Genomic DNA, 25387 nt, shown 5'->3' on the forward strand with positions numbered 1-25387 from the left:
CAAGTCCCCAGTATAACCAGGCGCCTTGAACTTGTTAGCTTGTTAGCATGTTAGCCGGCCCGGTACACCTACTGCCCACGGTACAAACATCGTCACTGCGCATGCTCCGGTGTGGTGCGTTACATACACAGCTTACATAAACCTCTCCCGTAGTTTGTAGATTGTTTGTTTGTTTACGTTTTGTCCATATTCAACAAACGGTTCAGAACGTACCTGAAATATCGGTGACGTTAAAACTCACCTCTTTTCTTGTCGCTCTTCTGTAAAAAATACTTGTAACAACTCAAGAGTTCAGCCCAACGGCCGTCTTGGCTCTGTTGTGATTGACAGCTCAGAGGGCGGAACCAAAGTATAAAGAAGGTCAACGATTGGCTGAAAGTCAGACCTCGTTGCTTGAGTGAATTTCCGGCTCGTAGTCGCGATATAAATGATTTCCGACTCCTGGACATTCATACTGGGAATTGTTCTTGGACCAGTATCTTCTTCTCTACACTGAACTGCGGATTGTAAACGAACTCATAGAAGCTTGTTTATGTCACTACTTCCTGGTTAGAACTTCCAATCAGAATCAGCCAGAGAACTTTAAACCAATGGGATGCAGCCAAAGGAACACGTGTTCATTGTGCCGCGAGAGTGTGCTTGTTATTGAGGTCGGCGTACGCTGAAACGAGACTCTCCTAAACTTGACATTACCGACTAACTCCACCCGGGCCACTTACGTAAACCGGAAGCAGCCGGATATTAGAAACAAGCGCACCCACAACCTGCTTCTAGCTTTGATTAGATATCAATGCCCACATTTCAATTACTTTTATTAGATCAATACAGTCATTTTAGATTAAATAAACAACCCTGTGATAAAGTTGGATTACCTTAACATGAAGACAGTTTTTACACATCGTTTTAACGTGAATGTCTGTTAAAATGGCTAAGATGAGCTCTACTAAAGTAAACACTGCAGACTTGTTTTTATTCTGTAATGGAGACAAATTCAAATGTAGCGTGGTGCAGTATTGGTGAAAACTAAGTAAGCAGAAGTAAAATCTCAACAGACCACTCGGGGTTTTCATGGAAGAGGAAAATCAGCCGTGTTTTTCTTTAGCTTCATAATTTACTTTTCATTAATTTTTTACGTTTTCAGAGGGTTGTTTTCAGCTTTAGACACGGGAGGTTACTTAAAAACATAAAAACAACCAAATATGACTCTACGCTGTAAACATACAGTCATAGAGCAGCAATAACACTGTTTATCTAGGATTTCTGCATCTTTAGTCTTTAGTGGTGGACATGTTTAATGTTATCATAGAGTATAAATACGATATAAATCAAATGAAGAAGTCAATGATGAGGACTTAGAGGTGAATGTCGGAGTGGTTTATTAGAATAAGAAAGTCGACATAGAGCAAAGTCTCCATGCGGAGTGACAGGCAGAGCTCAGGACAATGTGGAGAATGGTGAACAACTGCTGGAGTGTGTTGGCGTGTGTGTGTGTGTGTGTGTGTAGTGTGTGTGTAGTCGTGTGTGTGTGTACTGGGCAGTTGTCAGAGGGTGCATGCACGTGTTGCTCTTCGCGTGACGACGGACAGATTTCTTCGCGGACACAAGCACACACACACACACTTGCATGTACTGTACAAATTCACACGTCGCTACTTCTGTACACACACAGAGGCTGTGTCGTCATGCAGCTACTGCACTTAAATTACATGTAAGCATCAAGGTTATGTACACGTAGCAGGGACATGTGTTGTCATCTGATGACGGCGAGCCTCAGGTGGGAGCCACAGGACGGCGAGGGTCCTTCACAGTAGCGGGAGAATCCACTCGGCGGGAGAAAAGACCTCTAGTCTGCATGAGTTCATTCACTTCTCCGTTTCCTTTTTTTCGGATTCAGCATCCGGACGGGAAAACACAACACCTCGGTGCTGCTCACAGTACTGCTTCATTGTCACTGTCAATACGCTAATAAGAATCATGATAGTCATCAGGTTCGTCTTCATTGTCGTCGTCAAATCCAGAGAAAGTGAAATCATACACAAGAATATTCCATATCATTTCAAACCAAATATCTACCACAGAAACAAACTATAGAAAAAACAAACATGACAGAAATGATCAGTGCTGACCTAATACATCTACAACTTTACAAAAATGCAAATGTTGATTTTGTTTTCGCCTTGTTTTTGTGCTTTTTTTTCTCCCCCCCCCCTCCCCTCCCCCCCTCCCCCCTCTCGAACGTTGGCTTGGAGGAAGCGGTTCCATGTCGCTACTCCCCGAGTGCGATGGTGGATTCAATACAAGTTAGCCTGGACTCTTTCTGGGGCACAGAGCACGTACAGCACCAAGGAGCGCTGGAGGGCAAGATGGCAGTTATTGGCTGGGGGAGGGGGAGGGGAGGGGGGCATCGCATCACTGGGCCACACGGTACAAACAACCCCAACACACAAAGGCATGGTCTCTTTAACGAGCACACAAACACAACCTGATAAACAAGAACACAGACAGACAGACTGGGTCATGAGGGCCGGGTGGGATTTCCATGCGTGTGCGTGTCGATATGTGCGGCGTAAAGATAAAGAGGGAGAATGTGAGCGTGCAGGACTGGAGGCAATGTGCGTAAACAGAAAAATAGAACGTTTCTAAGCAAAGGAAAGCAATTTACCGCATGAAAGGCTTTGAGAATGTCTAAAAAATGGTAACGCATTAAGGATTTGATGTGAAATAAAGCTGGATTTTGTGTTGATTTTTGTGACTAACTCATTAAATTAACAAGCTTACCTTCAATAATGACAAACAGGATGAAGGTGCAACATTTGGTAGATATTAGGGGTGGGTAAAAATATAGATACGGCAATATATCGCGATACTTTGCCGCCCAATACAATATGAATGTTCATGTTTAGACGCGTTGTGAATGCAGAACTTTATCCTTTTTCATTTTATTTTCAATATTTATTCCAGTGAATTTCATGGGAATAGTTTTGACTCAATTTGTCCCCTGATCAAGGTACTCGTGTTTTCATCTTTATTTATATAGCAATATCGTGATATCGTGATACGTATCGTATCGTGACCAAAGTATCGCGATACGTATCGTATCGTGAGGTTCTTGCCAATACTCACCCCTAGTATTTATATTAATTGTGTGTGTGCAGAGAGAGAGTGAGTTGGCAATAAAAAAAGAATGAAATAAGAAGACAAAGTGCAGCTGCTGAGAGAGAAGGAATGGGAATGACATGAGGTATGTAAAGAAGAGGAAGGACGATGGCTATGATAAACAGACGACTTGCACGAGGCTTCACCTACATTCTTCAGCCGCCCCGTGATGGTGAACACGCAGGATCACATTATGCAGCCGGTGAGATAACATCATGTACGGTACTTTTCCTAGGACCAGTCCGTGTCGGGTCTATTTCAAGCCTGAGCTCTGTTTCTGATCTTAATTCAATTGCACCCCAAATTTGGTTTTCAAGGGCCGCCAGTATTTGTGTGTGTGTGTGTGTGTGTGTGTGTGTGTGTGTGTGTGAGGCTGGTGGTTAGTAAATGGGTAAAGAGCTGGTTGAACGTGCACCTCCCTCTCAGGGCTGATGTGTCTGTAGTAATCTTCTCAAGGGCTCATCAGGCCATTAGAGGGCTGGGAATGTACTTTGCCTAATCAAGCATGTTTAGCGAAACACCGGAGGAGATGCAGAGCGAGGACACGGCTGGTTGGGCAAGCAGAGAGGCCTCATTCACACGCATGCACGCCCACACACACACACACACACACACACACACACACACACGTGCACGCAAGTGGCAGCAGAGATGGAGACGGAGAGAGATGTAGATTCAGAGATGGGTGGCGGAGAGCTCCGTATCCTCAATGCTAATGACCTGTTTCAGGGTGGAATGTGTAAAGAATACACTGTACTAATGCGCTGAGGCGGTAATGCAGTAACATCACGTTCACCCGCCTGACCTCCTCCTCTGTCCTTGCTTTCATAAATCTCTTTCACTGGCTTGTCTCATGCGGTACTTCCAGCTCTGGCTGTGTATTTTCTTAAGGGGCCAGGTACTGAACTTCACTGCCGTTTTGGCACCGACAGAAATATGTCCGTCGAAAAAACTGTCAGCTGGTGTCAAATATGTGGCTTGATTTATAATCTTGTTTACTTGTTTTTTTATGATCAAGCAGTCCTTCAGAATGTTGAGGAATTCACACGATTTCTCGTTCGGAGGGCGTTTAGATTATGAAAATAAGATTCCTCAAAGTAAAGTATAGACAAAAGTCATTGAAACATTTCAAACAACACCCAGCTTTCATACTGACTGCATACATTACTTCATTAACTGATTTTAATGGCCACTTGGGGGCAGCAGACACATGCTGTTAAGACACCACTGACATATTTTCATCTTTTGAGTCCAATATTCGCTCTCTTTAGCTCTCTTTGGTCTCCACCAAATCCTGAGGGAAATATCTGGCTCATTAGCTGTTAAACTATGTATTTTGTCTGTCTGCCGTTTGGTGCTGGGCAGGTAAGTGCACAGTTGATTTTTTTTTCAAGCATTATTGCTAAAAACAGCTGCTACCTGAGGCCGAAAATGACACCGATGAGAACCACAACAATTTAAGTTGAATGCCTGAAAACCAAAACAATGAGACACTATAAATCTCCACACTGCCACTTTAAATGAAGAACAACGTTTCTTCATTTTAGCCATAGTTTTGTGTAAATATAATGGTTTGTATATATTGTACAGCACACACTGTTTGGTGCCGTCGGCAGGGATTTTTTGAATGTGAAGTAAAGGTTTCTTAACATTAATGGCTCAACAGACAAAGAGAAAGAAGAAGGGTGAGAGTGAGAGTAGAACCAATCAAAGCTGGGGTTTTTTGCACTCAATATGAGTAACACATTCACAGAAACAAACCCAAAGAGACTCACACACAAGCCGGCGGACAGAAGAAAGAAAGAAAAAACACAGCACCTCTAACACACCATGACCCAGATGAACTAAAGCTATCTCTGGATCTAGATTTGAATCAAGAACGGATGGGAACAGACAAAAAACATGAAAAGATCAGACAACGGAGTGAAAGAGTAACTCCACACCCAAGTATACCCATCTGTTTTCTTTATCCCGCTTTTGTTGGGAGAACGCTGAAAGGGACGAAGCCACAAGGGATGACCATTGTGACAGTCCTAGCTCCGGCCCTCTGCTGCTCCCTCGCCCTGGCAAACCAGAGAATCACCAGAGTGGGTGAAGCGCTAGAGATGCCAGCTCCCGGTTGGTACATCTCACATGACGGATGGAGATGGAGCCGCTGTCCTCCTCATTGATATTCTGCGAGGCTGCGGTGCCGGGCTAGGCCCCTGACTCTTAACGGCTATTTGTTGCCGAAGTCTCCTCCTGCTTCTGGGGCACAAAGAGGCTCAGTGTCGGGCAGAAGAGGCTGAATGGAGCTCCCAAGCGGCCCGGGCCTCAGAGCCCCAGTCAGACAGTCAGACAGCCACAGCTCACATTCCCTCCTCCAAATGGACTGCGGAGCCCATGGGGGCCTCAGGTCAGGTCAGGGAGACCGGGGCATGCTGAGGGGCAGCTAGGGAGGGCAGAATGGAGGGGGGTATTGTTCCTTCTTCCTCACATCTCGCTAAACTTCAGTTTGCTTTGCCGAGAGAACAGATTTATTATAAAATATCAAATTAAACTGGCTTTTATCTTCATCCTTATATGTCTCTTGCTTATTATTGCTTTCTTTCACTTCATGATGGCTCTGTCCACCTCTGAGGTACTGGGAATGACAAAGATTACAACCCATCGCTAGCTAATGGTCAACGGCTCACACGTGTGACTGGTAAACACATAATAAAATCCATTTGTCTCTCTGTGATTGATTGTAAAGGGAAAATAATGTTTACTTCAACCTCCCCCGAACAGAAACTTCATAATATAGTTCAATTTCACAGTTAAGACAGGACACTGGTTGGGGTTGTCGTGGCCACACACACTCACACACACACACACACACACATACGTACATACACACTGCATGATTCATCGAGAGTCTCTGCCCTCTGGCACGGCTACAACAGTTTTAGTCTCATCTGAAATCCAAAGTAAAGCACATTTCGTCTGCTGGATGCCACTTGCACAAAAAAACAAAAGCAGAAACAAAAGTTCACACTCAAAGAAGATCCATGGTGTCAAAACAGTGAACAAAATGGTGGAGGGAGACCTTTCACATTTGGCGCTGCAAGGGAAATTGTCTTTAAAAAAAAAAAAAAATCTCCACACACTCCTTTTGAGAAGATTCCCTTTCCTTTGCACCCCTCCCTTTACCTCACTGTTTGTCCTGTGGTGTCAAAGTGGAGCTCTGCGGGTCGTACCACGTACAGAGCAGAGGGGTGCACCTCAGATTAAGAGCAGAGGAACGGACGTGAGGAGAGTTTTGCTCCTCTTTTTTCCAACTCTCTCTTCGTCTCTTTCTTCAGTCAGCTGAATGACGTCAGAACATTGAATGACAGTGAGAGAGGACAGACAGGGTAAGGTTGGACCAGGGACAGTGAGTCTGAGGGGTTGATTTATTCCAGTCTGCTGTTGGAGGGAATGGGTGTTCAGCGAGAGCTTGGTGCCAGGGCTCACGTACTTTGCCTCACTGGCCACTGGGGGTGCGCTCGCCCATGTTCTTCCCTAGAAGATGGCTGAAGTCAGCCAGTTCTCCCAGCCCTCGAGGACCATGCATGTCTGGCCTGATGAGGCCCGGACGCTGCGAGTGATAGGGCACTCCATTGTTGCTGTTGTAGTTGAGCGCCTCGTGACTCCAGCGAGGCTCCCCGTAGTCCATGTGGGGAGTGGGGGCGGACACCACCCTCCGTCGGTCGGGGGAGTCCTGCGGCGTGGCGGGGTAGATGTAATCTCCCGCTGAGTTCCTCAGGGTGCCGCTGGGACGACTGCCACCGTGCTCCCCTCTTTGGGTGGCGAGAATCAGGTAGCGCTGGCGCTCCGTGTGAGGGGGCAGCACCACCTCGCCTGGGTCCTCTATCCGGACCATCCCTCCACCGCCTCCGCCTCCGTGCAGGAACTTGGAGCTCAGGTAGATGACGGAGTTGTTGGGGCAGGGTGTCCCCACGGCGGTGAGGAAGGTCTGGCTCTGGTCCCAGTCGCCGTCTGGGAGACGCATGGCCCGTTTCTGCTGCAGCGGGGTCTGCTCCGGGGTCGGCAGCAAGCCCGGGTCCATCTCTCCCTTAGGCCAGCCGTTGGGCATGACGAAGGGGTTGTCCACCTGGGAGCGCCGCCGCTCGCCGCCGCTGGTTCTCGTGACGCTCATCACGGACCCGCTGCGGCCCTGCCCCAGCATGCTCTGCTCCTTGTCGCTCTTGCGGCGGGCGCCGTTGGCTCCAGAGCCCCGGGAGTGGCGGTGGCGGTGACTCATGATCCAGCAGACGGTGAGGCCGGAGAGGATGGCTCCTGTTGAGAAGGCCGAAACCGCAGACACCACCAGCAGGTTCACAGACACCAGGCCATCGGGTTCCTCGATGAAGCTCTCCTGAAGCAGCAATCCTACAAAGAAAGATACAATCACAGAAAAAAGTCCATCAGTCAACTGTGGGAACCACGGAAATAGCATCGGTATATAAACATGTGGGAGTTTACAATCAACGGGACAAAATGGCCTATTTTCTCTCTCCCTCCGTGGGTGGGAACCGTCATGTGCTTTCCAGCCAAGGTAACTCTGGCTAATTGCCTTGATTATGTAAAGTGGATGGTGACTTTAATAGCTGTAATAACTGTCTTCCTGATTGAAATAGCTCTCAACCCTAACATGTTTCACAACATTAGCTCCACAGGGAGGGATGCATTAATGGTGACTAATAACTTCAAGTTTACATATAAGGTAAATACTATGACAATCTGTTTTTTAACTTCCCAGAAGTATTTGATTAATAAACCACCTCTGGATAGCTGGATATTTTCGGTTCAGCTCTTTTGTGTAACAAACAGAAAAGGCAGTAGTTGCTTCCTTTCTGCATCTACATGCCAAAGTCCTGAACATCGTGTTTGTAGATAAAGGGCAAAATATCAGCAGACAGCACAATGAATTTCTGTATTTCTTCTTGGGTAAGAAAATAAGATGAACTCCCTCCGAGAGAACCGCCTATGAATTATTGAAGATATGAATCGGCACGGGCTGCCATGGATCAATTAGGAAAATGCCAGAAGAGAAGTTGTTCTTTTCGGCGTGAGCTCCAGGGACCAACACCAACAGATAGGATGAAATCGTGCCAAGGGAAGCAGATTGGAGGGAAAACAGATGAAGGAAAGACGAGGGTGTAACAGAGAGGGAGAGAGAAGTTGCCTAAAGCAAACTCGAACATTCGGGGCCTTAGACAAACACAGTAATAGTTGTTAAATCACAGCACCGATAGCGGCAGAGGGAGGACTGTCTCCACAAGGACAGGGAAATAAATCCTTTTCTCACAGAAAATAAATGGATGTCATTAATAGACATCGGGAGCCACTTACTCACTTCCACGCTGCACAGAGCAGAGAACGGAAGACGGAATGAACATACAGAGAAAAGCAGCGTCCTCGTAAACAAACATACCCTTATTGTCTGACAAATTCATTTTTAATGGGAACAAATGGAGCTGGTTGTGGTGCAAATGCTCCGACACGAGGCTCCCGGTGGTTAATTAATGTGGCCCGTGGCTTGCTAGAATAAAGCGTTACTCTACACGTTGACATTAAGCTGAGGAATGGCAGCTGAAGCCTGAAGTTGCTCCGCTGTGCCGGAGTTGCTCTCCACACTTTAAAGGAGCGGTTCGTTTCCCCATAATGTATTCTTTTATATTTCACATAATGTGGAGTTTGGGGGCACATCTGATTTACCTCACCCTAACAGGTTAAAGCTCATCTAGTTTGTGTCTACATTAATTTCTCTTTGTTGCCACGATTGAAAGCCTTTTCAAAGACATGAGAACAAACCTCAAAACGTGTGAGGAGAAGGCTAGAAAAGAAATCACTAACAACTATTACAACTGCTAAATGCTAACACCAACATGCTAACTTGCAGATCAAACAGGTAGCAGATACAGTATTATTCAGCTTGTATTAGAGATGCTCCGATACCATTTTTCCCTCCCGATTCTGATTCCGATACTCGTGCTGTGGGTATCGTCCGATACCGAGTACCGATACCAGTGTGTTTAAAAAATTGAGTATCGAAATTGAGTCTTTGCATATGTTGCATGTCGCCGTCTTACTGGTGGGAACATCCACGTGAAGTATTGCCAAACCGGCGACATGATGCGCTAACATTAGCTCTTTTTAACAGGTGTCAGGTGATCAATTCTTCTTCGCCCCTCTAAAAAACAGCAGCTGCCGATGGCGGCGAAGAAGAACTGTGCAAAACTAACGGAGCTAACCAGTAAATAAATTCCTATTTCTAATAAATTACGTGGTATCGGATCGGTGCTGGACTCCAGTACTCGCCGATACCGATGCCAGCATTTTAATAATAATAGGAACATCCCTAGCTTGTAAGCATGCTAATATTCATTATCACAACAACTGATGGGGATTTCGTCAGTTTTATAGATATTTGGTTGGAAACCAAAGTCAACATTGTGACTGAATGATGGCGCTGATTTAAAAGGGATCACCACTCATTCTACGGGGAAGATGAAGGTCTGAATCCCATCAACAGGCAACATTTCACAGAGAAAACATCTCAACCATATGGTGGCGCTAGAGATAAGTCACCAATCTCAGAATGGTTCCACATCAGGGGAGGATGAATTTCTGTACAAAATGTCACCGCAGTCCATTGTTGTGATGCTAAATATAGAGAGGTAAGGTTGCAAGGGTGGAAAAAAAATGTATAATTTTGTCAAATAGAAGCGAAAACCAGTCGGAAAGGTAAGTACAGACTCAATAATGACTGAATGTAAATGACCACGATTATATTAAACCTTTCATCCATTTCCCATCACTTATAATTTTGCTTGGACAATAGATGATGGACACTATCGATGCCGGTCCGTACTCTCAGTGAGTTTGCACTTTCCATCGACTCAGACCTGGCATTAATCAGCTGGCCTTGTTGGTCAATCAATGTCCCTTTCAGCACTAATTAGTCCTTTATCACCAATCCAATAAGCTGAGCGATACACGTGGACACATGCTTTAGTTACAGCCGGATAATTATGGGACTCCCACAGTTCAGGTCAGTTCACCGTCAGACAAATCCTCCTCAGTGACCCGGGAGCACGTTTCATCAGCCGGATTGTGTCATAAAGCCTATTAGCTTTTCATTTCTTTGGTCTGCTTGATGGCACGACGTCTTCTTCCCTCATTTCAACTTCCTTCTTTCTTGGCTCGTCCTCTTCCATCACTTTATCACTTCCTCTGAATATCATGTCCTTGTGAACTGTTGTCTATAAAGCATTAAACAAGCTAATTATGGATTATCTCATTGTGGCATTGTATAATTATAGTTGTAAGCGCTAATAAATATTCAGATTGCTTTATAACAATAACCATAACACACTACAAAGCTGTTTATAATGAACTATGAGGTCAAATATCATAATGCTTAATAATTACTGGTTAATTCCAGGTTTTTTTTTCAAAGATTCTAGTGTTTTATAATTCCCAGTTATATAGAACAATATAATATTATTTATTAAGCATTATAATGAATTTTAATGTGATTATAAGTTTATCCAAGTTGTCATTGTTTGCTTGAAGTAAAGTTGAAAAATATGATTACATTCATGCAAGAGCAACTTATAATCACATTAAAAAGCATTGTTACTCTGATAATGAAGTAAACAAATATTATAACGTATCACAGTTATCTAAATTATAATACATTATGATCCTTGCATAAAAAAGTGACCAGCACTTATGAAGCATGATATTTGATACTTATAAGGCATTATAAAATGCTAATGACCACAATTAAACATAGCTATAAATATATAACACATAATAAGTATGGTATAGAAATATAGAAATGGGTGCAATAGAAAGTGTTACCATTTTCCTGAAATAGCTCCTCATGTGTGGCTTGAGTTTGGTATTTAAATTGTTTATTTAACAGAGTATTACAGTTTATTTATGATTCAGGTTAGTTTGATTGCTCAAAATCTCAAAATTGGCGACACGTGAGCTCATAATTCAGATCTCACGTGATGCGTGTTCTTCTGTGTTTATTCTGGCTTTGACTTGGATGGAAGTTGGTTTCTCCTTGAACACATCGTTGGCATGTTTGCTGCGGCGGCCGAAAACTGAGCCCAGATTTTTCCATATTTATTTTCATGTTTGGGGCCAATATTCAATTTGGAACGACTGCCAGCTTCAATTACATTATCTCTGCTCTCGTCAGCTAAACGGCCGTTGGTCGGGCAGCGGACGCACGCAAAGCGTTTGGAGGTTACCAACAGGCTCATTTACAGTGTCCACACACACACACACACACACACACACACACACACACACACACACACACACACACACACACACACACACACACACACACACACACACACACACACTGAGGGTAATGAATTGATTTCATTGCTGGATCTTTTGAATAAACCGCAGCCTTGATGACTTTCTAAACAAAAAGGAAGCGCTGCAACCGCAGATGATTCAGAACAAGGCAGCAACAAAACAGGCTAAAACCACAAATCTCTCTCTCTCTCTCTCACTCACACACACACACACACACACACACACACACACCAGCCATCATCACATCTGGAATTGTTCTTGCAGTACTCAGCTGCAGAGCTCGTAGATACTTCTCTAACATTTACCTCAGCTGTGGTCTGGGGTTGCTGTGTGGCACTTCAGATTAAATTCTGCACGGTGCAATAATACTGCTGTCATCCTCATGCAGGAGGAGAGGCCATGACAAGCGTGTGTGTGTGTGTGTGTGTGTGTGTGTGCAGCAGAGAGACAGGCTGCCCTTCTCACACTCAATATGCTTCCTCGTCTCCATATCTTTGACACTGACATTCAGATAATGTTAATTATTTCATGAATCTCTTTTATTTCCCCATATATGTCATATATACACATATAGTCCGTCTTTCTTGGACTCACAACACGCAGAAGGAAATCTTGTGTGTGTGTGTGTGTGTGTGTGTGTTTTGTGTGACGGCCTGCAGGTTTCCCTTCGTCCTACCAGGAGGTGACAGGAGGAGCAGCACACTCTCCCCTCCCTTCAACTCCTCCTCTCCTCTTCCAATCCCGCTCACTTATTAAAGCTTAATAGAAGCCAACGGGCCTGCCTGTCAGCCCGACGCACACTGAGCCGCTTGTCTGGAGGCTTCCAGCTCCAATTACAGCGGAACAATGAGAGGAGAAGGAGAAGGAGGAACGAGGAGGGGGAGCTCACTAGGCTGTGGAGAGGAGAGGAGGAGTGAGGAGAGGAGGAGATGGATGTAGGAGAGGATTCGGAGGACAGCTAGAGGAGAGAAAATGACATAAAAGACAAAAAGAGGAGGAAAGTGAAACAAAAGAGGAGAAGATAAGAGGAGACAGCCGAAGGAAAGCAGAGGGCATCAGTGAGGATTAAAGAGGTGAGGAGGAGAGAAAAGGGGAGCGGAGGAACGAAGAGTTCCAAACAACGAAGGAAGGAGCTCTGTTGTTGAACGATAGTATATTTACGTGTATATAAATATATATATATATATAAATATATATACACAGTCACATTCAAACTACAAAGGAGCTCACACATAATTACACTTTTCTTGGGTTTTTGATTTCCCTTTGTTTCACCCCCCAGTCATCTGTGTCTCCATACTCCGTATCGTCCTTCCCTCCCGCCAATCCTCTTGTTTGCCGTTAATCCTCTCTCCATATCTCCCTCTGTCTCTCTCCCTCTCCCTTTCTCTCTCCCCCCACCGCCGCTTTGATCACCCGGGGTGGCGGCGAGATGGGAGTAATGGCTTAAAAATCCCAAAGAGGAGTAAAGAAAACTTTTCAAAACAAGGTCATCGTGTTAATTTCATTTAACATCTGCACGACAAAGTGAAGTTTCCGCTCTGGTTTCGGCCTCCGTTCTGCATGTCGGGGAGTTCGATGGAACAAGAACAAGCCCCGCTCGCTCCATGCCAGTTGTTAAACGTTTCCCTTGATTGGAGCTCTGGCAGGAGGCGCCGTGTATCTGTCGGCCGCTCGGTGTTGGCGGCGCTTTAGACGACGGCCTTGTGAACACGTGTGTGTGTGTGTGTGTGTCTGTGTGTGTGTGTGAGATAAAGACAAGAGGGGGGAGTGATGTCGATGTTGATTAGAAGCACACATCCAGAAGGATAATCACAGTTTATTACAACTTTGGGGCATTTTCATAGTTTTTGGCCACTGCTGCAGCACCGTAGTCATCATGAGGAAGTAATCTGAAACGCTGTAGCATCACTACGATGAAGTCTGGTGTGAATCATGAGCAGACGAGCTGAGAATGTACCAGCGGTTCCAAACCTAATACCCCTCAAGGTGTAGCAGGATAGATCTGAGGGGGTCAGGGGGTATTTAACAAGAAGATTACACATTTCTACCACCCAAAAGAATCATAACTTCTTGTGAAAATGTGAAAGGAACAATAACGTTCTGGTGTTCACACCGAGAACAATGCTGCTTGCCTTTGAAAGATCACAAGCCAAAAAAAGGTGGGAACCAATAATCTAAAGTACCCCCCGATGTAGGTCATAATCCCTCATTGCACAGGAAACCGGTCTGAGCAGGAAGGCAGGAAGTCCGTTTGCTAACTGGACGCTTCAGCGGGCAAGAAATGAATTCACCGTTTGCTTTTGTTTTCTCTCGCTCCGTGAAACCCGACACTGAAAAACCAAGTCAACCCACCGTCCTTATGTTCACATGCTCTCTCCAAAACTGTGTCAGAAAACAAACGGGATTTAAACTTTTGTTTTCTGCTTTCGAGGAGAGGCCGTCTGAAGACGTTGATTCTCCTCCAGACTCACCGCTGAACAGCCAGAAACACACTGATGTGGTCCGACAGCGTGTTTTAAGTCTTTAAAAGAGACGAGTATATATATCACGGGGACACAAAAGGGCATCAAAAAGCCTGTTTCACCTGCTTACTCTCTCCACTGATTACCGTCTAATATTAGATGTTAACAAATTGATTTGGGAACTATTTGAGGCTCCCCACAGTTCAATAAGTTTCTTCATCAGAAGCCAGGCAAGCCAACTTTCATGCAGTTTGAGGGGCGGAATACATATATTGGAAACGCAGCACATCAAACCAGAACAAAGAGACTCGGCGGCGTCCCGGTGGACCCGTCGATGCCACGAGCTCACGCTTCTGAGCCTGATGGGTTACGACTCTGTCAGCGTACAGACGCTGATCTGAGGCCCTTTCATCTCCACAATCCACCATTTCTCTGCATGTTAATGTGTTTGTGCACGTGGCAATGCACGTGTGTCGTGGTGTGAATAGCGCGTATAGACGTATAAATATGTGTGTGTGTTAATAAGCCCATGGCTCAGTGATTTCCCTCATTATCCCCTCTGTTGAAAGACTGCAGGCCCCGATTTTGTTCCTTGTTTTTAGCACGTCTTCCTCCTCCTTCCTCCGCCGCCATTACTCCTCTTTCAGCATCCACTTCCTCTCTTTCCACGACTGCATCTCTCTCTTTCACACTCACGCACACCTCCTGTCGCTAACGCCGACGTGTGTTCGGGGATGGAAAGGAACCGATAAAGTATTAAAGCTGTTTTAGGAAGGAGCAGGAAGCTCTGCAGAGCTCCTTACTCAGACTAAACCTCGCCGCTCGTGTAGCGTGTTTACTCTACGGATGATTGTAAAGCCGTTTACGCCCTCCTCGACAGCGTTTTCAGAGCGCCGCCGCCACTGCTGAGTTCTCAGTCCGCGGTTTAAAAACACAAAAACAACTCCAGCTCCTGAGGGCTGGTCAGACGTGCCCGACCGATCAATATGTTAAAACATTTATGTGCAGCAGCCATATGTTTGCAATTAAAATTCCATCAAATCTCCACCAAAACCTGCCCTCCATAGATTCAGGTCTTCAGCTGGGTCTATTAGCGAGGGCAGATCAGGTTTTCTGGCTGCCTCGGAGTCGGGGATTGTAATGATGACTGCATAATTACATACCTGCACGTCTCTGCCTGCCTATACCTTCCTCTCTCCCATCTTCAACTTTAACTCTTCGCCTCTCCCCTCATCCTGGTTTCTGTCTCTTTTCATGCTCACAGAAGAATCTCTGCTTGGGGTAAATGAATGGAAGTGTAGAGTTGCCTTGGGAGAGGGTGTTAAAATCATCACATGAGGGGGGGGTGACTCCCTCCTGCTGCCGTGTAATCAAAAGCTACAGGACTTTTTTTTATGTTGCCCATTAACGTTGTGTTTTTCCACAGCCTGTGCACACGTGTTGCTGTCAGGAATGTTCCTCATTGAATTTGTGGATTCAATTAAATTAGGAGACCTCGTTTTCACAATCTGGTCCACCTTTAGTGAGGGGCCGGCTTAACAAGGGGGCGAGTCTGAATGCAATTTCAGCTGCATCCAATCCAAACAAAGCAGCCGGGCTGTGGCGGACACTGCGGTGGAATAAATTGTTTTCCAGAGTTCGGTACGCATGAGCGTGCATGCATGTTTATGTTTCTCTGGGGGACGTCTCATTCTTCCCCTCCATGCTGGAACTGAAGGGTTACAGAGTTGGCTGGGCTTTTCGTTCGGTAATTGATAATCTCATTTTAGGTGCAAAGCCAAAAGCAAACTGTGGAGGGCAATAATAAATATTCACAAACATGTCACAGGCAATAAATTGGAGAGCGGCTCCGCCCGGGATTAGTCTAACTACCTGCCCAGAGGGGCCGTATCTCTCATTCCCAAATCATGGAGCGAGCCATTCCAACGTAATCTTTCTCACATGCAACATCCATACATCACATCGGAGCTGCGTACGGGTCTGCCCCGTACCGCGCCACCAGCTGAAAACACATGCCAATTTGTTTTTATGTCAACTCCCCCAGCTCTGAAATGTTGGATCGGTTCCCGATCCGAATGTCTGAAGGTTTAACAGAATGATTAAACCATCAGGCCTCATGTTGGGGGCGGCACGCCATCTGGGTCGCTGATTGAAACCGCCGCCACCTCATCCGTTCAGCATGTCCGCCCGCTCCCTTAATTTACAGGCCGCCTTTAATGAAACGTCGCCGCCGCGACGCGGGCCAAGGCCTCCTCGCAGGTGGACACGCCATCGGGACGCGTCCTGAGCCATCGCTCACAGTCACGGCGGCCCTGTCAGCTGACCCGCACTACGGAGGGTTTACGCTGATCGATACGGTGGACAAAGCCGGACATGGAGAGGAAGAGACTGATGGACAGACGGAGAAATAAAGAAAGAGGAGGCGTCAGAGGGAGGAGAGACATAAACGATGTGAAAAAGAGTGAGATTGAGACAGAGCGAGGGTGACAGAGTGAAACAGAGAGGACGGCAGTGTGGAAAAAGCACAAGGTGTTATTGATGTGTTACAGAAAGGAGGGAAAGTGTTGTTTGATGCAGGGAGTTAAGGGAACTCAGCATGGTCGATTCCTGTCTGAATGATCGACACAGAAACAACCCCGACTGGTGCGAGTGGAGAGGAGCTCCAGAGCTCTGGACGTCACACCGCTCTCCGCCCGGGCATCACATGAATCAGGTCTGGACCACGATGACTCAGCAGCTTTCTCTGTGCCGGTGTGTGTGTCGTAGATTAAGCCGGGTTCCTTAAAAACCAGTGTCTGGTGTATGTTTGTGTGCAGCGGAGCCGAACGAGTCCTGGGCTCCCCGGAACAATTTTGAAAATACCAGAGGCCAACTAGCATCCACGCACGTTTTCATGTGGGATATTACCATATAAGATAATAATAGAGAAACTGTCATTATGTTAGGTGCTGTGTAGTGATTTCAGGGTTAGTCCACATGTTCTAAATGAATAATCTGCTAAAATAATTTGCCCCTGGTATTGACAGACACAGACGGAGTTAGGAGCAGGTAGTCTAATAGTAATGATCACAATGATCTTCATTTCCTGTCCTGTGCACGCAGCCAATAAGGTCATTCCCATTCTCAACGCAGTGCCAAGACGCGGCTGCATATTTTGGCCTGAGAATCACTGACAGATTATGATTTCATTGCATTTTACAAGAGCTCTATATCGATCAAAAACATCAGAAACAATCTTGTGCAATAAACAGCAATAAATCTAGCCTCGTGTAAATAGATCTAGTTCATGCTGCAGTCACTGCGATGCCGTGGTCAACAATGAAGCATTTGTTTCTTTTCCCCCGTGAAAAGTGCACCGGTGCTTCCGGCGCGCCTGTTTGGGTGTAAAAAAAGGCTCCAGGTTCCCCTCACACACTGTTTCAGTCATTTTCCAGCTTTTTAACACACACTTACACACAGACCTGAGGCTGGCATCTGGATCACACAACGCAGCACATCATTCAATCACACACACACACACACACACACACACACGCACACGCACGCGCACGCACACGCACACGCGCACGCACGCACGCACGCACGCACGCACGCACGCACACACGCACACACACACACACACACACACACACACACACACACACACACACACACACACACACACACACCTCTGGTCTGTCACACTTTTGCGATCTACTCCAGGTCCTTGGTGTGTAACTTTAAAGTATAATTACATCAGTTCTGGTTATGGTGAAGCTGATTTCAACGGCTGGTAGTAGCAACCTATAACGCCATATGAAAAGTTACTAGTAGCGATGACTGTTATATAAATATAGTATTACTATAAATCTTAAATCTGGCTCTACAATTACAGTTAATCAAGCAGCAACGATATCAGACATTAAAGCCACGGAAAGTTAAAGAAACAATACTTGGGTGTCATTCATTAAGAATTTAACTTAACAGAATAATTCAATAATAATAATAAACAATAATAAAATGATTCAAAACTGTTCCAACTTTGGCCGAAGTTTTTAATCTAAGAATCTATTTTGGCTTTTTTTTCACCAATAAATCACACTTACTTTAATCTTGAATAAAACCTCCTGAATTGATTTCCATACAGTAGGTAAAGGTCAATGTGTTCTTTTTAAATCTAGGAATCAATCTTTATTTATGTCGTTCATTTAAATGTATTATTCAGAGGAACTCATTTGCATTTCATTGCATATCTCTTTTTTTCTCTTCAATTTCAATTACCCAAAGCATTTTCTGAGCTGTCAAGCTGACAGAGGACGCAGTTTATTGCAAACGGCAGCGATCAGTGGGCTCTCACGGCACGGAACAACAACTTTTGGACGCGTGGGACGTAAAATGAGGGTGAATATTGGTCTAAACTGACGTGCTTCTTCAAAGTTTGGTGGCTTGTAAGTAAAAACATACCCCAGCTCCCAAAAACCCCCTTCAACCTGTTGAAAGATGGCACCATGCACACACAAGCACATCTATGATGGAGGAGCCCCGGCTCTGAGGGGTCAGTGTGTGTTCCTGGAGGCCCCCGCTGTGGAGGATGTGAGGAGCTGAGGACTCAGAGGAAGGAGTTAGATGAAAGAGCTGAAGCCCTTCAGGAGTCCTCGCACCTCGCCGAGCTTCCCAGAGGCCGAGGCTGCTATTCTTATCTTCTCAGAGCTCGCCAAAGAAAATCACCATAAAAACCGCCATTCACTTCCTCAATGCTAAAGTACACACACACACACACGTCAACTGCTACACGTTGCATAGGTCCTCCTATTTCATCAGCCCAGCCTCAGTATTCACAAAGGGGATCCGCTCTGTTCTTCCAGCCTCTCAGGAGCTCCTCGGGTGAGAGATGTGTGCGTTAGAGCACGTTCTGGCGTCTGGGGAAGCTTCACACTACACTTCCTCCATCTCTACTCCTCTATTCTGCGTCGCCCCCTCCCTCTCTTCGCCACTGGTGTCTGACTCGCAGGAGTGACAGCGGAGGGAGTTGGGAGAGGCGGGAGGACGGCGGTGGCGTCAAGGTTGCAGAGCCCCGCTCCCCGTCTGAACGAGGAGACCGCATCAAATAAAGAATGAACTACTGCGGCCAGAGCTGCTCTCGTTTCCTGTCTCCGTTCTCTCTGTTGGGGTTCAATCCATATACGAGGGGCGACCCATTTATCATCAGCAGACGTAACAGCCCGCTTTAACTGGCTGCCATGTAAATACAAAGAACTGTGTCGGCTTTATGGGTTCCCCCTCATAAGCCTCGATTCGGGCCCCATTCCAAACCGCAGCAATTAGGATGGAACGAGATGAGACCGCGGCCGTAAATTTGCCAACAAATTTCCCTTCCTGCACAAAGCCCCTCGCAACATGAAAGCCACCGGGGAGGACGCCGGAGACGGAGATCGTCCTCCGCTCCAACGCGACGCCGCCACGACGAGGAATCTCCACCCGCCGATCGCCTCATTGATGTTTCACCTCAATTACCGAGTGATTGCATCCCGCTGTTCCAGCAGTCACAACACGGCCTTTCTCCAGGAAATATTTTCACAGCACCATAATTGGTCCCATCTGTAGCTACGCCGTGGCAACACTCGCCATGTCATTACGGCTGAGTGAGTTCACAGAGAAACGGGTGGCGAATGTGTTCGTGCTAGTGTGAACGCTCGTGTGTGTGTGTGTGTGTGTGTGTGTGTGTGTTTGGCGTGAGGGTCTGGATGCACTCACTGGAAAGTCTCTTCTGTTTTTATCAACGCGGAGGAAACAGAGATTTGGGAAAAGTGTTGAGTTGGAACCACGAGGGAACGTGATGAAGCGGGACGTGTCTCCTGTAGCAACAGCTCCACACACACACACACACACACACACACACACACACACACACACACACACACACACACACACACACCTCCTACTCCTATTTGATGGCTGGTTTAACAGAGTTGACTTTAGCTGATGAGCTGTCTGTCCAAACACAATTTGCCTCATTCCCCCAGAAGGCCCCCAAACAAAGCGAGGGGGCGTTGAACCAACAACACGGTGATCTGGATGAAAGCGTTGCTTTCCTCCACAGTTAAGAGACCCTTGAAGTAAATTAAAGGAGAGACGTTGGTTTGACGGACCATTTAGCCAACGTTTATTCTGTAACTGATCTTCCTGCCGGCGAAGGTCACGACCCCGGAGCAAATGAAAGCCAGCCAATCGACACGTCGTGATCACCTGCGTGTGGATGTGACACGCTACACCGCCTGTCGACGCCTCAACCAGACCTGGCTCACTGCACTGTTTAGAGAAGTGGTTCATGTTACCTGTCTCACACACACACACACACACACACACACACACACACACACACACACACACACACACACACACACACACACACACACACACACACACACACACACACACACACACACACACACACACACACACACACACACACACACACACACCAGAGTTAGTTAGGTGATTTCTGCCAGCAGGGCGTGTTCTGCTCAAACATCATTAAAAGTGAGTCCGGCTAGCTCTGGACTCATTTTTAAAGCAATTTTAGAGGTGAAAAAATAAATACATAAATAAAAATGTGGCTGATGCAGAAATGAATAGTTTATTAGTGGGAGTTATACACTATCAGCACATTGAGACAAGCTTCACTAATGATGTCAGGCTTCCTAACACGAGCTGCAGAATCCCAACTCACATGTGAAAACCAAGGATGTGTGTTCGGCTTCAGTTCTGGTGATGATGGCCTTTTTTCTCAGTGTAAGCTGGTGTTAGTTTGTGTTTTTGTTATTCAGGGATCCTCCAGCTTAAGGCCAGTTATTATTATATTAACCAAAGTTGACTGAATGAGTAGAACTGGGACATACCTGCTGTCTGCTGGAGGATTGAGAATTTAATTGATGGAGTCGGCATAGAAGCTCTGTAATAATCCTACGTGTCATGGTTTAGCATTTTAAGACTTTTGAAAGATTGATGGAAGACTTTTTAATACGAGTTATTAATGAATTCAAAGCATTTTATTTTAAGGAGCTGCATGTTTCCTGGTTATTAAAAACAATTCAGTGAAAGACAATGAAATCAAAATGGACATTCTACTTAAATATTGTCTGTGTAGCATCAAGCTTTGTAGCATTTCACTGGTTGACAAACAGATGGAAATGCTGCTAATAGTCTTAAAGAACAGTATATGTTTGTGTATTAATTAGTGTGGTCAGCAGAAAACGGTGGATCCCGATGTGAACACTGTAAAATATGGGTGTTGCATCACATCATTCACTACAGAGAGAACAGACTGGCAAAAAGGGAAATACTTTTTACAGTTCATCAGAAACATATGGACACATTGACTTGAGAATCGTCTTTTGATGTGTGTTTTCTAAAGATGTCAAATTTAAACTCTAAATAAATGAAGGTTTTTGTGTTTATTGCTGTTTGTGCAGGTGTTTGCAATAAAACATGGTCTCAGCAGGTGTAAATGCACAGTTTGGTGCCAGAACCATGCATCACATCACCCCCCCCCCACATGTTACCCAACAGCAGTGAAGTAGAGCTCATAGACCTACAGACACACAAACATAATTGAACCCAGTTGTTTCTCTGACCTCATCTCTTTCAGGAACGTGTCCCTCCCACAACACATCGTCTCAATTAGACCTTGTGTTTCCAAGGTCGGCTTTGATCAGAGCAGGTTTAGAGAAACAGCATGTCTCTACATACTAATATTTGGTGTGTGTGTGTGTGTGTGTTTACTCCATCTCCTCACATACTTTCCCTTTTAAACTGATCTCCCACTTGTTTTTAAGCATCGGTGTCATCATCGACGTTTACGCCAAATTAAGACCAATTTAACGATTAAAAGATAAATAAGTGGACGCTCGTGTGAGGTGAGGAGAAGGGCAGCGGCTCCGTGATTTACGGAAAGGGGAGATTAAGAGGAGGCAGGCAGTTCACGTCACCTTGACAGGGTTACAGCCTGGCCACCAGCCGGCCGACGAGGCCGCTGACAGCGCTACGACACCAAGACGCCGGCGGCACTCGGCCTATCTGTCACACCGGCCCGGCCATGCACCCACGAATCAGCCTCCCTCCTCACCTCCCACCTTCCTCAAAGCCTTCAGCCACCCTCGTCTTCCCTCCTCCGTCATCATCCCTCCATCCCATCTGACCTCGCTCTCTGTCCTCTCCTGCGTTTCTTTTCTAATTCACCCTTAGGTCTTTGCTCCTCTTCTCCCCAGAACCGTTTCACCCTTCCATCCTCAAAGTTTGCCTTCTTCCTATGATCTCTCAATCTCTTTTTTCACTCCGGTCTCTGCTGCTTGATGTGATTTACCCGGACTCATCTCCCCTCTGCCCCGTTCCCCTCCCCTTGCAGAATCACCCTTGATATCTATTTGACTGCCATCAGCCAGAGGAGAGATGAAAATCGATTCTCTTTCCAGCGGCGGCTTCTCTCTGACTAAGGAGAAAGGGGAGGCAGTTAGCTGGGCTCTAAGTAAGGCCGTCCATCCATCTCCCTTTGAGGTCTGATGACAAGGCTGCTCTGAAATCAGTGTAGCACTGACTGGGATTGGAGACGGAGATGAAACGTGGGGGAGAGGAGAGGAACCGGAGCAGCAGAGGAGCAAAGACTGGCACAAGAAATGACTTGCCCTTTTTTCTGACAAGTTGCAGAGCTGAAACTAGTATAATTTCCTTTTTAGAAAATTGAATGTAACAAGCCTTCAATCTTAAAGGGCCATTTCATCCACATCACTGACAACCTCTTTCTCTTCATGTTTTTTTTGTCTCTGAGATTTCGACATAAAAGATAAACAAACATATTTTTTTCTACATAACTTCAGTTGAAGAACCATTGAAACCATTTCTTTTGGAAATGTTTCACTGAAAATGACTTTAAACTCAAATTTTATAAAAAAAAATTGGTTTATGATCCCATAAAATAAGGTTCTCGATCCAGAATTACATATCTATGCCTCCACTCGACTCTCCAGCTGACTGAGTAGACAGTTAACAGAGCTAACAGCGTGTCAGCGATGATGCACACGCGGCTGAGCTGGCTATATCATATCTTTACATTGCAAACTATCTGAGGAAAGGGAAGAAACGGAGAAAAGAAATAGAACAAAATTATTATAAATGATCTAAAAGTACTTTCCTGCCATATTAATAATGGTGTGACCCACTGAGATAACCTGACAGGCAGGTTGGGAAGCCCTTTAACCTTCCTCGTTAACTCATCTGCCTGTTGATGACTTGATTAGAACGGGTTACTCACTGTTGAAGACAGCCTGGACTTTGATTGTTTGACATGCAGCTGCAGAGAGAGACTCCTCTTTGTTTGGAGAGAAGTAAGCAAAGGGAGGGGGAACATGTGATCGCTGAATTTCCCCAAAGAGAGATGGATCGGCCAATGTGGAACAAGTCCAATATAGAGATATGAAATATTCAGCAACCAAAAGCCTTCTGTCAATTCCACCAATGCAGGTCCCTGAACTGTGTGTGTGTGTGTGTGTGTGTGTGTGTGTGTGTGTGTGTGTGTGTGTGTGTGTGTGTGTGTGTGTGTAGGTACAGTATGTGCCCTGTGTGCATGAAGGAGGAGGCACGTGGAGGCAAGCAAAGAGAAAGCTGCTGACAGCCGCACGCAGAGAGTCTGAACCGTGTCACCGACAGTTAGTCATAAAAAGCTCAAGCCGAGCCTCTCTGTCTTCCTCTAACTGAATATTGCGTTTTGCAGACGGCTGGAAGAATGTTTGTCTTATGTGAGGAAGTGGAAATATGGACTAGGTGTTAACTAGGAACAGGAATCACTGAGGAAAGCATCCATATCAGAGACAATGAAAGTGTCAAATAAAAGAAGAGGTATGATGAACAGATCGGCCGCGGCATCGAGTTCATCACGGCAACGGAGACAAAGTGCTTTCTAAGTGTCCGTGGCAGCCGTCGGGGAGACGCTGCTGTCGTGCCGACGCAGGTAGCGCTCTCTCACAGAGCTCAGGTGTATTTCATGACCGGAAAGCCAATGTGGAACTCGTCAAAGGCTTCATCTTTATCTTTATTTGCAAACTGATCTAGGATCTTCCATCTCTGTGTAATTCTTAAACATATTAAAATCTGCGACGTGATATCCTGCATCCATGTTTACACGCATGAGTCAGTTTTAAAGCTACACAGCTTGTAAAACAGTTCTCTAATGTATTTGGTTGCTCTGGAAGGAGGTTTGTCACATCCACAATCGGGTTGCATTATGGGAAATGCATGATACAGCCGTCTGCGTCTTGGTCCGTACTACTCGATTGTGCATCTCTAATGCTGCGTTCACATGCAATCAGGCAAATGACAACACTTTGTGGGTGACACGGGAAAAGCAACCAAATGGAATGGCGGGACGATTTGTTGCCATGGTGATGGAATAAAATATATTCACTACACTTACTTTGAGTCTTCTGTTTCATGTGATCATTCTAGTAATGCTAAATAAACGTGATCCGGCGTTTAGGGAGCAACATAAATGCAGAAGTATTTAAAATATTTAAAGTCCCGTCGACTGGAAGCAGAATTCTCTGCCGGCCTGACCTGATTTTGCCGTCCTTCTCCACTAAAATGATATCTGGTTTGCCTGATTCCATGTGAATGCAGCATGAGGAAGAACGTGGGTTAAATATGACTTTACAACTAAACCATAGTTATGTACTTATTGTGACATTTCTGATCATTATGATCTAAGAGGAATACAACATGAGCTTCAATTTGTATTGTTTTTCATGTCCTTTCTGTTGGAATTTTGAGATATTTTGTTAAGGGACATGAAAGTGAGCTGGAGGTATGCGTGACTCACGTTGACCTTAAATAGATTACTGTATAAACAGATCAGGGAGCTACGTTTGATATTCCACCTGACACAAGGTTGCAGCAGCAAATCAAATGCAGGAAATGAGAGCGAGGAAGACAGCCAGTTGTTAGGTGAATAGGTACGTTCACGAGGACTAAAAGTCACGACATCTCTGGCTCTGCGGCTTTGATGTGACCATTTTCTTTATCTCTCTCTCTCAAATCCCTCAACTTAATGGAAATGTATTATTAAATCCCTTCGGCTGTCGTTTATGGGTGGTAGACTTCTTAGCCCATTCAGGCAAAAAAGAAGAAAAAAAAAAGCTCTGTGATGATCTACGGTGTGCAGCGAGTGGAAAGTCACTCTTTAGTATCAGTGTCATCACCGTCTCTGACCCTGCGACCTTGCTCCAGAGGTCAAGATAGGACTGGTTTTAGTTTGTAAGACTCCATTAGCACGAAGCAAGAGTAATTATGTCCAACTCGCCCGCTGTTGTAGCACTGAAGTAGAGCATTGATCATAGCGGTTTTACTTTTAATTACAAGCTTGCTGCACAACAGTATGCACGCTATTTGCT

The 25387-nt window shown here is 45.5% G+C and overlaps 1 protein-coding gene across 1 annotated transcript in view; it reads right to left on the minus strand.

Annotated features, from left to right (window-relative positions):
• Positions 1 to 1359: 1359 nt before the first annotated feature.
• sema6bb (sema domain, transmembrane domain (TM), and cytoplasmic domain, (semaphorin) 6Bb) overlaps positions 1360 to 25387 on the minus strand; it is a 117853-nt gene continuing 93825 nt past the window's right edge. The window contains exon 17 of the mRNA XM_084011871.1: positions 1360 to 7548. Within this exon, the coding sequence (XP_083867997.1) occupies positions 6641 to 7548 (908 nt within the window). The 3' untranslated portion in view covers positions 1360 to 6640. The remainder of the gene's footprint in view (positions 7549 to 25387) is intronic.

The sequence above is a fragment of the Eutrigla gurnardus genome, assembly GCF_963514095.1.
Source record: "Eutrigla gurnardus genome assembly, chromosome: 6".
Lineage (NCBI taxonomy): Eukaryota > Metazoa > Chordata > Actinopteri > Perciformes > Triglidae > Eutrigla > Eutrigla gurnardus.